Below are 15,151 nucleotides of genomic sequence, written 5' to 3'. Positions count from 1 at the left end.
TACGCCCGAACCCCTCGCAACAGGGAGACACTCAGACATAGTAGAATACATTAGGGCGTCCATCTCCAGTTGGCATAAATGCCCAAAAATGATGCACAACAGAGCTTACGTTCACACTGCCAGCACCATCATAGTCTATGGCACCGTCAGTGCATATGCCAAAATCCCTTTTTGGTGGGGGTTCATACGTAAGCCTCGATGGAGCCAGTGAATGGGTGCCTGAATGCAGTGTGAAAGTCCCCTTAGCAATCCCTAAGCCCTTTCCACCAGTACAATATTGAACAGCTTATTCTTCAAGCACATGTAGTGTAACTTGAAGAAAATATTTATGTAATTATAGTTTGTACCTCAATCTCCTATTTTTTTCTGCTTTTTGAAAAGAAATTAAAAATAAAGTAATACATTGTTATTTTTTTTTGCTTTTTGTCTTTCATTTTTTTGTATTTTTTTATGTAACAATTTAACCTGTAACCTAGCCCTAAGTCTAACCTTAATCCTGAATATAACCCTAGCCCTAAACCTTACCCTTATCCACTCCCTATCCTAAGGTTTGAAAAAGTGTAAAAAAATACGTATAAAAACAGCTCTTAATAATGAATAAAGACAAGATTGAATCATGTGCAGTGCACTTGATTTAATGAGAACCTGTGAGAACAGTTTTGTAATGTAAAGTAAAGACATGGCTGTAATGGAGCTATAATGCTGATTATATTGATGCCTTTGGTGGAGAAATTCACTTTGTTGTTTTTCTGTAATCACCATTTGAAGTTTTCTGATAATTAGATTTCGATGCTCAGAGGCCAGACTGTACCCGGGGTCTTCTCCTCCCTGTCTGTGATTCCCCGGCCCCTTCACCTACCTCCGGTCTGTTAATGACCTGCCTCCTCTGTTTGCAATCTTAGCAGTAACACGTCAGTCAAAGAGCGGAGGCAGCGGAGGGGCCGGGAATAACAGACAGGGAGGAGAAGACCCCGGGTACAGTCCAGCCCCTGTGCACTAAAATCTAACTAGCTGAAAACAATGTAATCTGTATTACAGCCTCATTATAGCCATGTCTTTACTTTACAAAATCATGCTGATAGGTTCTCTTTAATACTTTCTTCATTAATTAAAGGAAACCTGTCATAATGATTTAGTATGTTAGAACAAAGGTATGGCCATAATGGGGCTTTCATACTGATTGAATAGATACCAGTAGGGAAGAAATCTGCATCCTTGTTCTTGTTGAATTCACGTTGGAAGTTTTGTTGCAATATCCTTTTCGTGCATTGGGGCAGGACTGTGGGACAAGACTGTGGGTAGGGTTTTTGGCTCTGCCATGGCCACTCTGCATTTGCACGAGCCTCCTTTATTAAAGTTCACGCAAGCGCCACGGTTGCCATGAACGGGGCTTCCACACATTCATCTCCTGGCGATCTTCAGCAAAATGGCTGTGCATGCGCAGATTGACATCCAATGGTCTTCAGAAAAATAGCGCCGGTGGCGGTGCTTGCGCAGATTAAGACCTCGGCTCAATCTGCCCATGCGCTGCCACCGACAACATTTTGTGAAGACCATAGGATGTCAATCTGTGCATGCCCCGCCATTGGAGCTATTTTGCAGATTTTGCAGAAGACTGCCTGGAGATGAATGTGCACCAAAATTGCCTGAGACAACAGTGGCATTAGCATGAACTAATAGCACCATTCAGGCTATACTTTTGTTTTAACATACTAAATTGTGATGACAGGTTCCCTTCAATTGCTCATCTTCTGTTGATACTCAAGCAGCGCATATCATTCAAGATAAGTTTGTCCTCAGCTGTGCTCGGCAAATGTAGTGAGTGACATGACAAAGCTCACATCATTATGCTTCGTCATTTTGGTCACTGCTTATCAGCAGGTGACATGTCCATCTCACCTGTTGCTCTCTCCATAAGCAGCTCCAAGAATGAACTGACTGCGCCACCCCAAGGTGAATGCGATGGTTGCAGGTACCAATCATTTTACAGTGGCAGTGGTATGAGGAAGTGGTGAATGTGGTCAAAATGTTGCACCCCCATAAACTTTTGCATGGGCAATGGCCCTCCTTGTCCCTCCTCACACTATGCCACCATGCTCAGTTAGACACCAACTTCTTTCCACATTGTTGCTTTTATTTAACTGTACTTTGTGGATTGTCCTGAGGATATTGTTGGCAATCATTTTTAAATGTCAGGGGGAGGAAGGAACCTAAGTGTTACCTTGTGATGCCATTCTGGAATAGTGCAATACAGTGGTGGCAAACATAACCACCACCACAAGATGTATGTCATTTATGTTATGAAGCTCCTTCTTGACTTTTATACAAGTGTACCTAGAAGAATAGATGCTTTTTTGAAGGCAAAGGGTGGTCACACCAAATGTTGATTTGATTTAAATCTCTTTTATTCACTGGCTTTGAATTTTGTTAATTGATATAAATAAGCTATTAATACTTCTGTTTTCGAAAGTATTTAGACAGTGAAGCATGTTAGGAGACTCCCCCCCCAGGATCGATTATGTCCCATCCCAGTTCAGCCCCGTTGGTGCCTGTGCTGTCGGGGGAGGGGATATCCGCCCTTCTTTTGAATTGACCAGTCCTCAATTCTCGTTTTCCCAGATATATCTGGGAGCTGAGGCAAGATTCATCCTCTTCTCCCAGGGTACTGGGATCCGGTGGCACATTTTCCCACCCTCTCTCCCTTTTAGTTTTAGGATTATTTTGGTCTCATACTAATTTGTTTTTGCTACTTGTTAACAATTTACTGCTCTTATACAAGTCAAACTAAAGCAGTGTTTTATGACGAGAAAATCTGGTAAGAGAGCGGAATTCCACACTGCATCGGTGTTTTGTATATCCCTTCTAAGCTGTGGCTGATTTCCACCCAAATTTCGCCTTGTGTTTTTCTTTGCGAGGGGTGGTGTGTGTAGGGGGGATATATGAAGCTATTATAGTTTTGTGGGTAATTGTCTCCTCAGTCTTCACAGGATTGCATGTTCTGTATAAAATCTTGATTTAAGAACACTATAGTGAATTTAAATTCCGAACTAAAATAAAATTGAATGTAAAGCTGAAAGTGTTTTTTTACGTTTTCAATAGTGTGAAATATATATATTTAATTCTAAATGGCAAATATTCCAGTGACCTTTATGTTCTGCAATAGATTGCCGTTCTAGAACTGATGATTAGGTTTTTACGCACTAAAAAAAGTGCTCTGTAGGTTGTTACATAGACAGATATACATTAAGAGAGACACACTATTACTCAATAATCTGTCTTATGCCAAATAAAGGAATTTCAAATACTAGAAGGACAACTGTTAGCTCACTGAAGCGTGCAAACTGATAGCACAAAATGACTTACTGTTAATATTGGTGAACTACTGTAAGTATGACAATAATGGCGTCCACTCTTTATTAAACCAATCTTCAGCAAGAATGTGTAAAATTGGATTACAGGAAAGCAAGAATAATCAACAATGCCAAGTTGTCTTCTGAGCACTATTAGGCTATATGCACACTATACATATTTAGTGCTGCTTTTCCATTTGGGTAAGCCGCACAATACAATTATAACTAAGTTAAAGACGTTGTCCACTACTTTAGAATTGATGACCTATCCTTAGGATAGGTAATCAGTGTCTGATCTGTCGGGTTCTGACACCTGGCACGCCCGGTGTCGGCAGCGGCCACCAGCCGAAAGCACTGACTTGTGGAGCTTCTCCATCTTCTGATAGTGGCCGCCGCAGGGTACTACACATCCACTTCCTATTCAAATCCATAGGAGGTGGATGTGCAGTACCCTGTGGCGGCAACTATCAGAAGATGGCCAGCCCTGCAAATGAGCACTTCCGGCTGGTGGCCACTGACACCGATAACAGCTGATCGACGAGGGTGCTGGGTGTCAAACCCTGACCGATCAGACATTGATGGCCTATCCTTAGGATAGGTCATCAATACCAAAGTAGTGGACAACCTCTTTAATGATATCTTAAGATTTTCATGTATATATTGCGTACATTTTCTTAAATTGATCTGTGGTGGAGATTATAAAATTTGCTTCAAGTCAATTCTATGTGGGGAATTCATAGCAATGCATTGGGTGACATTTTTACTAAAATCAACATCAAAGAATTCTATTTTTGTTTTTTTATAGAAAATTTGTGCAAAATCAGCTAATCTCTACTGACAGGGATTTCTTTGTTCATTTTTTAGTTAGTCACTGTTATCTCAACAAATTTTACATAAATCGATAATCCAGGCGAATAAAAGAAACAGTAAAATATCAGAGAAATCTGCTTCTTTCTTCACTTATGAATAATTGCCCCCTTATTTTGCTTTATAAACTCATAATTCAATCTAAAAAAGTGCAAAATTGTCACATTGGTGAATTCAAGACAGATTGCCAGCAGATTTTTTTTTAATTTTTCACTGTTAGTACCCTTAGGGAACTTGAACCTGTGATCGTCTCAATGCATGTACTATACAAAGCTATACTACAGTATTGCTGTGTATAACTCAAATCATGGTTTCCTATGAAAACCAGCAAGAGGTTGGCATTCATAGAAGAATCATCATGAAAGGCATGGGAATCTTCAGCAGATTCTCGGCCGTCATGGCAACCTATTGGCACCTTGCAATCACGTAACAGGAGTGCTGATGGGCTGTTAGAACAGTGTGTCCCCCCTCCTGTGCTGTAAATGCCATTGTCAGAGATTGACAATGACATTTAACAAGCTAACAGCCATAAATTAATCTCTGCTCCATGCACCCCTGTTCGATGCAGATGATAGCTGCAACCACAACCATCATCTGCTGGGAAAGATGAGGGCTCGGCTAGTAAGCTCTCATCACCGTCAGGGATCTGCAATAGGACGCAACTGTAATCCCTTCTGTGGTGAGAGATAAAGGTCTATAATAAGTGAGTGGGGAGGGGAAAGCAGGGACAGGATTAGGGGTGAAAACTGAAGAGTTGTTCAGAGCCCCTTCACTAATTGGGACCCCTACAAATCTGAAAATTCAATGCGCCAGTCATCCTGTGACCCCCTGACTTTACAAATCAGAAACTGAACTGATAATGCCAGTCCTGCATTATCACTACAGTTTCTGAGGTTACAAGCGCTTGTTTAATGGTTCAAAATTTGCTTGTGTGAATGCACCCTATATGTTTCTGTATAGTGGTACAATATGTTAGCACTTTTAACTTTCAACCCTGGTGTCACACTTTGTTTAAAACCGGCCTAAAGAGGAAGGATGTGTAGAGTGAAGCAGAGAGGAGCAGAAACATAGAGATAGTACTGCTGCTTGCTGGTAAGTATTTTATCTCACCCCTGAGCTGGACCCATAGCTTTACTCGTCAGTGCAATAATGTACTTTATACTACTTTTGCCTCTATATAAGTGCAATTTAGAGTCAGTAAACTATATAGAGATCATGTCTGTGTGAAACGTATGGGAGACATCATAGAGGCTACTCTCCATCCAGTAGCTCAGAGACAGGTGAAAATTAGAGATAGAGATGGACCTTGCAGAGGAGAAATCATTTGAAAAATGCAGATATAAAATGATAGCCAGAAATAGTATTTTTTGCTTATGTACACACTAGATGGTGGCCTGATTCTAACGCATCGGGTATTCTAGAATATCTATGCGGCCGACCGGGCGCAATTAGCAGAGCGATGTTTAAATTTGGCACCAAAATCGCTGATTGGTCGTGGCCGGCAACCGCGACCAATCAGCAAAGTGGTGTTTAAATTTGGCGGCAATATCGGTGATTGGTCTCGGGCGTGTTAAACCGTGTTAGTGAAGACTGGAGAGCGTGTTTAAATTTGGCGCCAAAATCGCTGATTAGTCGCGATTTCGACCAATCAGCAAAGCGTTGTTAAAATTTGGCGCCAATCTCGCTGATTGGTCGCGGCTGGCGGCCGCAACCATTCAGCAGAGCGGTGTTTAAATTGGGCGCCAAAATTGCTGATTGGTCGCGGCTGGAGGCCGCGACCAATCAGCAAAGCGGGGTTTAAATTTGGCGCCAATCAGCAGAGCGGGGTTTAAATTTGGTGCCAATACTGCTGATTGGTCGCAGCTGGCAACCGCAACCAATCAGAAGAGCGGGGTTTAAATTTGGCGCCAATCTCGCTGATTGGTCGCGGCCGGCAGCCGTGCATAATCAGCAGAGTGTTGTTTAAATTTGGCGCCAATCTCGCTGATTGGTCGCAGCCGGCCGGCAGCTGTGACCAATCAGCAGAGCGTTGTTTAAATTTGGCGCCAATCTCGCAGAGCGGTGTTTAAATTTGGCGCCAATCTCGCAGATTGGTCGCAGCTGGCGGCCGCGAAAAATCAGCAGAGCGCTGTTTAAATTTTGCGCCAATTTCGCTGATTGGTCGCGGCTGGCGGCCGCGACCAATCAGCAGAGCGTTGTTTAAATTTGGCACCAAAATCGGAGATTGGTCGCGGCTGGCGGCCTCGACCAATCAGCAGAGCGTTGTTTAAATCTGGCGCTAATCTCGCTGATTGGTCGCGGCTGGCAGCCGCGACCAATCAGCAGAGCGGTGTTTAAATTTGGCGTCAATCTCGCTGATTTGTCGCGGCCGCCAGAAGCGACCAATCAGCAGAGCTTGTTTAAATCTGGCGCTAATCTCGCTGATTGGTCGCGGCTGGCGGCCGCGACCAATCAGCAGAGCGGTGTTTAAATTTGGTGCCAAAATCACTGATTGGTCGAGGCCGCCGGCCGCGACCAATCAGCAGAGCGTTGTTAAAATTTGGCGCCAATCTCGCTTATTGGTCACAGCTGCCAGAAGCGACCAATCAGCAGAGCGGGTTTAAATTTGGCGCCAATACTGCTGATTGGTCGCGGCTGGAAACCGCGACCAATCAGCTGAGCAGTGTTTAAATTTGGCGCCAAAATCACTGATTGGTCGCGGCCGGCGGCCTTGTCCAATCAGCAGAGCGTTGTTTAAATTTGGCGCCAATCTCGCTGATTGGTCGCAGCCGGCCGGCGGCCGCGACCAATCAGCAGAGCGTTGTTTAAATTTGGCGCCAATCTCGCAGAGCGGTGTTTAAATTTGGCGCCAATCTCCCAGATTGGTCGCGGCCGCCAGAAGCGACCAATCAGCAGAGCGTTGTTTAAATCTGGCACTAATCTCGCTGATTGGTCTTGACTGGCGGCCGCGACCAATCAGCCGAGCGGTGTTTAAATTTGGCGCCAATCTCGCAGAGCGGTGTTTAAATTTGGCGCCAATCTCGCAGAGCGGTGTTTAAATTTGGCGCCAAGCTCGCAGATTGGTCGTGCCTGGCGGTCGCGACCAATCAGCCGAGCGGTGTTTAAATTTGGCACCAAAATCGCTGATTGGTCGCGGTCGGCCGGCGGTTGCGACCAATCAGCAGAGCGGTGTTTAAATTTGGCACCAAAATCGCTGATTGGTCGTGGCTGGCGGCCGCGACCAATCAGCAGAGCGGTGTTTAAATTTGGCGCCAAAATCGCTGATTGTTCGCGGCCGGCGGCCTCGACCAATCAGCAGAGCGTTGCTGAAATTTTGCGCCAATCTCGCTGATTGGTCGCTGCTGGCAACCGCGACCAATCAGCAGAGCGGTGTTTAAATTTGGCACCAAAATCGCTGATTGGTCGCGGCCGGCCACCGCCACCCATCAGCAGAGTGTGGTTTAAATTTGGCGCCATATAAGGAAAAGGAGTGTTCACTTCTACTTTACATGGATGTTATGCATTGCAAAGATCGCGGTGTTGACGCATTCATTGTAAGTTGTATTAATAACTTAATTTAATGCAATATCATGGATAAGTGAGACTTTATAGTGCAATACCTGAGTGTATAAAGTACTCTTCCATCATTCCATATTCTTAGCATCCTGTTAGGGGTAGTTATCCAATGAGCATCGGCTTTCTTTGAGTTGCGAAAAAATGTGTCTGGAATCCAAATCTTGCCAACCATATTGCTATTGAGTCTGAGCACTTTTATAGTGCTATTGAACTTCAAGCGTCTATCATACCAGGTTTGTGCAAAAAATATATCAATAGTATATTCCTGCAGTAGCAAAGACATAAATAGATAATGAATTATGCGAAAGATAGATAGATATATCAATATATAGATAGATAGGTAGATATGGATAGATAGATAGATAGATAGATAGATAGATAGATAGATAGATAGATAGATAGATAGATAGATAGATAGATTACACTTCTTCATTAGTGATAATTATATTACAGAAAAACAAAGCGTGAGTGTTTAGCTGTTTCCACATCTCCTACTCACGTTGATGAAAGTGAGAATAGAGAGGACAGGCCAGATGGGGCTTTAAATCTTTCTGCTGCAAATTTTTGTTAATGTAGATGGAAGAAAAATATGAAATAGGTGAATTTTATATTTATTTTATATGTGCATTTGATACAAAGTCCAATTAAATACTCATAGGTCTAAGCCAAAGTCAAATTAGGGCTTAAAGGTGTATTTCCATCTCACAGAGTGATGGCTTATCTCATGGATATACTATCAATTTATGGTCATGGGGGTCTGAACTCAGACTGCCCCACAATCCTATGAAGGAAAGATTTGCAGTCTATTCAGTCTGTTCATAGTTTATTCCTACAAAGCCACCTCTTGGGTAGAAGAACTGCAGATAAGTCCTATTTAAGTAAATGGGGTTGGCTGCAGTACCATGCACACGAGGGTGGATTGAGGAGTGATAATATGCAGAGAAAGACAGTAAAGGAGCCAATGGGCTGAATCAGGGTTGCTGATCATTCATTTCTTTGGGTTAGTGGGGGTTTCTCAGTGATCATTAACTGATGGAGTATCTTGGTGATTTGCCATCACTTTTTAAGGACCACTTTAAGGAATGCAATAGTTTGTTAGCTTTTTGTCAGTGCATTTGTAAGTCACAGCCAAAAGTCCCGGCATAGAGGTCACGCCTAGGAGCGCGAACGCTAGGCCAGCTGCGATTAAGCCTTATATGGCAAATGCGCAGGATTGTCACGGTCATCGTCGCGGCCAAAACTCTCAGCCTAGTGAAGATGTTAGCATGCGGTGGTGTAAAAAGACAGAGTGACACTGATAGGAGGTGAGATGTATGGAGATGAAGTGCGGAGGCAGAGTTATCAACAACCTCCCCAGAGCCTGGAAGAAGTCATTTATATAAAGTGATATAAGATGATTAACAACAAGACATCTGATATGAGGCATACAGGTACGACTTTTTTCAGCAGTCTATAATCTGTATGCCCATATTAATAGTTTAGATAAGTCAAATGTGGTGACAGATTCCCATCGTGAGATCAGAGTGAGATCAGAGTGTTTTTTAATCTGGGCCATTTGTGCTGGACTGTGACTGTTAATGGCAGCCGATGTGATCTAAGAGCGTGATCTCCATCACAGGATGTGGGAACGGTGAGATGAAATAATAGAGTTAATGGTTCTTGAATGCTGGATGGTGCCATAATATATTAATATGATACTGAAGTAATAATTTACAAATAAAAAAAAGAACAATACTCACCATATTGATAGCATTTACTGGTCCAATGCTGTTAACATACATGTCCGTGTGTATTACTGTTGGTTTAACTGTTAAAAAAGAAAATATAGATTTGAAACATTGTGCCATTAAAAGGGAACATTTCTTTTCTTACTTAAATGTATGAATTTCTGGCTAAAAATAATTTTGGTTTCATTAAAAAATTTGCTCCGCTTGCTTTATATAGCCGCTGTGGTTAAACTGTCTGTTGTAGGCTGCAGAAAGGGTTAACTGAAAATTCATCAGTGAGCTCCTTCTGAGTTTTCTAAGGGATCTATCTGTGCAATCTTGGATTGTAATGTACGGACTGGCCGCTTGTCTCCCGAATCGAGCGTGACAGACTCTTATGAATATATATATGGCTGTCATGCTTGGGTTGGGAGACAAGTGGACAGTAAGTGCTTTGTGATCCCAGACCCCGGACTGATGATTATGGATGTCTGAAATAACCCTGACTCTTTATCTGCCATTTTTAGCACCTCTCAGCTGATTTATGGCCTCAAAGCACATCAAGGTTGATTCTCCTGTAAAAGCCAAATGGTGCAACATTTTTAATGAAATCGAAATGCAAAAAACAGTTTTTAGCCAAAAATACATGCATTTAGGTTAAAAAAACTCCTCTATATCTGATTCTAAAAATATGTCTATCATGTGCTATACACTTGTGTAATGCCTGCGTAATGTCGTGATTTTTTTTTTAAATTGAGTGCATGTAACTAAATGCCATAGATTATTAACTAAATGCAAAAAATTATATATAGCTGTAGGTTGAAATCATTTGCACCAAAGTAGTTAGATAATTACATAGGTGGAAATATGACACGTCTATCAAACTCATCCTTCTCAGACCTAAATATTAGATCTAAGAATAGAACAAGATTCGAAAATATTTCTCTGTCTTACATCAGTTTTACTTTACTGGATAACTTCTTGTACCAAGTTAGTTCAATACTTCTACAATTAATCTCATCTTTTGACACCATCAGGGGTGGAGACTGATGGCCGAAGCCCCTGTACAAGACTTGTGTCTAGGCCCTCTCTCCATCATACCCCATGGGTGTATATACTGTACATGCATATACTGTACACACAAGCATATTCACTTTTGGAATACCTATACACTATATAACTAAAATAAGCACATGAGTATACACAATTTGCACAAATATATGAAATGAATAATTTTATTTTCCTGTAATTTGAACCAAAGAAAAAATAAATAAAAAAGAGATGAATCTGTAAGTATAGAAGATAATCCTTTTGCTGATGGATTTTTTAAACTTTTTTATTTTACGCTTAAAGGGGTTGTCAAGTACTTTATATTACCCCCCCCAATGTATCCATCCGGGACCCCTAAGAATTTTTGGAATTAGCTATCACTGGCCGCTCACAGACATCACGTGACCCCCGGCTGCAGCCGGCTCTGACATCCGCTGATGTCACGTCATGGTTCCGGATGCAGCCGGGGTCTCTCTCCTCTGCTTTCCACGTTGGATGCTGGGTTGTGGGCAGGGTTACCCCCCACGTCACACCCGGCATCCACCGCACGCTCTGCCTCTCCCCATTTATTGGGAAAGTGTGTGGTGGATGCTGGGTGTGACGCGGAGGGTAACCCCACCCACAACCCAGCAGACACCGCGGAGACCCCAGTGCTGAGTCATGCCTCACTTGTCGTGACGTCAGCACTAGATCACATGAAGCCTGTGAGCGGCCAAGGATAGCGCCGCTCACAGGCAGTATCTGAGACGTAAGCTATTTACAAAACTCCTTAGGGGCCTTGGGGGAATACATTGGGGGCGGGTAATATAAAGTACTGAACAACTTTTTTAAGTAAACATCAGTATATGAAGTCATTTTTTATTTTGTATGACTATGTATTAAATATAGGAAAAAAATTATCATATTTTATTTCCACCATTTACAGATCACCATAAATCAGCAGGTTTTACTATGTAATCTGAGAGCAGTATAATATAGGAGATGAGACCCTGATTCCAACGATGTGTCACTTACCAGGCTGTGTATTTTTGTCTTAATAAAATCAGTGTTTTATCTGCAGGAGATTATCTCTACAGGACTAGGTATCTCATGCCTCGTCAACCTGATCTTTGTAACTCCAACGCTACTAATGATTCGCAGCTTTCTGCCAATGTACAGTGTACACAGAAAGCTACCAATCAGTGATGTGAGCGGGTTATACTCAGCTATACTGTAATATTTTAGGTAATAAGCACTGGGACGTTGATCCAGGGAACTAGTCTGATTGCCGTATGTGCAGTCGTGAAGGAATTTTCCCCTAATATGGGGCAATTAGCATCTGCCTCATGGAGTTTTTGCCTTTTTCTGGATCAACATGTTAGCTTAGAGGTTGAACTCAATGGATTCATGTCTATTTTCAACCTTAAAACTAGGAAACTGTGAATCTATGAAAAATGCAATTATTGTAATTGTTTTGCACAATTATTTTTTAGTAACTTTATGGAAAAGATTTGCTTTTTTTACTGGTGGAGTGTCTGCCCTCCTTTTTGAGGGATACTGGTGAGTTCCTTAAAAATGTTGATGGTCTCTATATGGAGCACAGTGCCGTCCTGGTGACTGCAGATGTGGAGTCACTTTACACCAACATCAGGCACACGGATGGCCTCTCAGCGGTTAAGTTCTTTTTGGGCACTTCAGTTCTACCTCCCCCTCTGAGGACACTTCTTTTGGAATTACTTGAATTCATATTGAGTCATAATTTCTTTGTTTTTAAAGGGTCCTTTTTCCTGCAGACCCAGGGGACAGCCATGGGTGCGGCCTTCGCGCCGAACTATGTCAATCTGTTCCTGGGTCTGTGGGAAAGGGATCTTTGCCTGTCAGATCGTGATGAGTCGATGGGCCGTGTCCTCTTGTGGACACGCTACATCAACGACATCTTCATGATCAGGCAGGGTTCCTCGTTATATTTACGGTCATACATGGACCAATTAAATTGCAATGATTTCAACATCCACCTCACGTATCAGTGCAATGCATAGCAGGTGGAGTTTCTTGATGTGTCCTTGGTGAGGGATGGGGACAACTGTCTACAAACGACCCTGTTTCGTAAACCTACCTCCACGAACATGCAATTGCATGCTACATCTTCCCATCCTATACATATGCTCGGATCGGTACCGGTGGGGCAGTTCCTCTGTATCCGGAGGATCTGCTCCACTGATGCCGAATTTGAGAGACAAGCCTCAGAACTCAAAGAGCGGTTTTATGTGAGAGTCTATTGCCGCCGCATGATTAAGAGAGCATATAATAGGGCAAAATCTTCCTCTCGTCATAATTTGGCTTATGGTGGTAAGAAAAGAGGGTCTGACAACGAAAAAGTGAGGTTTATTACCAACTATCATTCTCATTTTCCCCTGATGAGGGAGGTATTGTCTCGATCATGGCATATCCTTAAAGCGGATAATGTCATATCGAGGTTTATCTCAGATAAACCACCCATAACTATTAGACGATCGAGGAATTTACGGGATCATTTGGTGAGGTCACATTATGAGGGGTCTGCAGTGACCACCTTTTTGGATACGTTTGCTACGAGGAGTGCGTGTGTCCCCTGCGGTCGATGCATCGCATGCCCAAACGTGGAGCGGTCTAACACGTTCTTTAAATCTGATGGTTCGAAAGTCTACAAGATTAAAAGATCAATCACTTGTACCACGAAATATGTGATATATTTTGCCACTTGTCCATGTGGACTTATATATGTGGGTATGACTACCCGTCAGCTTAAGATGCGTGTCTGCGAGCACGTTTTGGGCATTCTTGCGGCCGCTGACCATACGGACACATCCACTCTCAAAACTTTACCCTGACATTTTAAGACCCATCATGACGCCTCCAAACTCCAAGTGCGGGGCATTGACTGTGTGATATCTAGTATACGGGAGGGTAAGGTGGGCCAGAAACTTGCCCAAATGGAGTCTCGTTGGATTTGGACCCTGGACACATTGTGTCCTAAGGGATTATATGAGAATATTAGTTATTCCCCCTTCCTCTAGTCATCTGTAGCCTTCCTTGTTTTCATCTACATTAGTTGTATGTGGTTGAGGCTATGTTTTTATAGATCTTTTTTATATGTGGTTTGTTTTTAACTGTTTTTATTCTCCTTATATTAATTAGGATCTCTCCTGCTTCCGGTTGTTACTTCTCCTACTATTTGTGGGTGACATTGATTTCGGCTTTGTGAATGGGCACTTCTTTCCTTTTGGTTTCCAGCAACAGCGTGGCATCATGCACTATAACATGAATGAAAAAGGAAATGTGCTAATGAACTTACTCGTATGGTACTCATGTGGAGTGAACCATGAAATGGATGGATTTATTTGTATGATATTTATGGCAATGTATATGATGGTTAGTATATTCTGTGAACTTTTAATATCAATGGGGCACATGTTTTGAATGAGGCAAACGTGGTCATAGAGGACTATAGAATTACTAGTTAGTCCTAATATGTGGCCATCTATACATTTACATATATATGTATATGCATTATTTGGCAATTAAAATTGGTATAATATAGTAAAGTGCTTCGTTCCGAATATCTGCCTTTCTATAATATCATGGTGCTCTATTGTATGTAACTGCTTTGACTGTTCATGATCTCATTCATTGTGAAGTGGCCATACCGAGCCGGATATGATGTAACCCTGTGCTGGTATGTATTTCTTTATATTTACTGTACTGCTTTACTTTTCTTCCGTCCCCTCTATTTTTGGAGTATGATGTCCCTTTGGTTGTGGAATTGGTATTTTTTCCTCCATGTATGTAATATGATGTCCCTCCATTTGTGGAACTGATGTTTTCCAGAGATGATGTGGGTGGTTGATTAGTTTTGGTAACTGTTGCCACTGGATGATACTTACCTAATGTAGTTTGCAACCATGTACGCATGCGTGCTGTGTGGGGCGTGACGCCTGCCGGCTCTCTGTATCTGAATGGCATACGGCGCCGGGACTTTTGTCCCTCCCGCCGGATGTCACGTGACGCAGACGCCGGCCGGCGTCTGGTCCTCCATAGAAACGTATGCTTTTTTTCCGGTGCCTACATAAGCAGGAAGTAACAGTACAGCAAACATGTCCCCTGATGAAGGGAAGACCAAAACACGCATCGGGGCATCCCTGCTCCGCGTGTGCTGCCCCCTGGACGGACTTCTGCCCCCTGATTACCTCTGTCTGTATCTTCTATTCACATCCCTGGTACGTATACAGTGGTGATTTTTTGCTATATATTATATATGAATGGGAACTCGTTACCCATGATATAGACAGTCGTATTAGGGCAGCGTACATCAATATTATTAGATATACTATTTATCAATATTTATCTATGATATTTATATGGGGATACTAGGATGACCTTGATATGGTTGGTGTACGGACTTTATATCTTAATATCCAGCTGTTACCTCTTTTTATTGCTAGTCTTTCCTCGGTGGTAGCCATGCGGTGAGGGTTGTTGTGGTTTGTTGCCTCATACCTCTTTTTGTGCTCCTACATATGTCTGATTAACTATTTACTCTAATAAATATTATATATTTTTTTAAATACTTTAGGCTCCTCCTTCGTTCTTTTTTCTGTTTGTATG

General features: G+C 42.4%; 1 protein-coding gene across 2 annotated transcripts in view; it reads right to left on the bottom strand.

Annotated features, from left to right (window-relative positions):
* GABRG2 (gamma-aminobutyric acid type A receptor subunit gamma2) overlaps window positions 1–15,151 on the bottom strand; it is a 342,923-nt gene that overhangs the window by 126,608 nt on the left and 201,164 nt on the right. For both annotated transcript variants that reach the window (XM_073649530.1, XM_073649531.1), the window contains exons 3-4: window positions 9,512–9,579; window positions 7,817–8,037 (exon numbers count right to left, since the gene is read on the bottom strand). In XM_073649530.1, the coding sequence (XP_073505631.1) occupies window positions 7,817–8,037; window positions 9,512–9,579 (289 nt within the window). The remainder of the gene's footprint in view (window positions 1–7,816; window positions 8,038–9,511; window positions 9,580–15,151) is intronic.

This window comes from Phyllobates terribilis, unplaced genomic scaffold (genome assembly GCF_046119375.1).
Source record: "Phyllobates terribilis strain yellow unplaced genomic scaffold, ASM4611937v1 Scaffold_10__3_contigs__length_209671492, whole genome shotgun sequence".
In the NCBI taxonomy this organism is placed as follows: domain Eukaryota; kingdom Metazoa; phylum Chordata; class Amphibia; order Anura; family Dendrobatidae; genus Phyllobates; species Phyllobates terribilis.
This window is presented reverse-complemented; position numbering and strand designations above follow the sequence as displayed.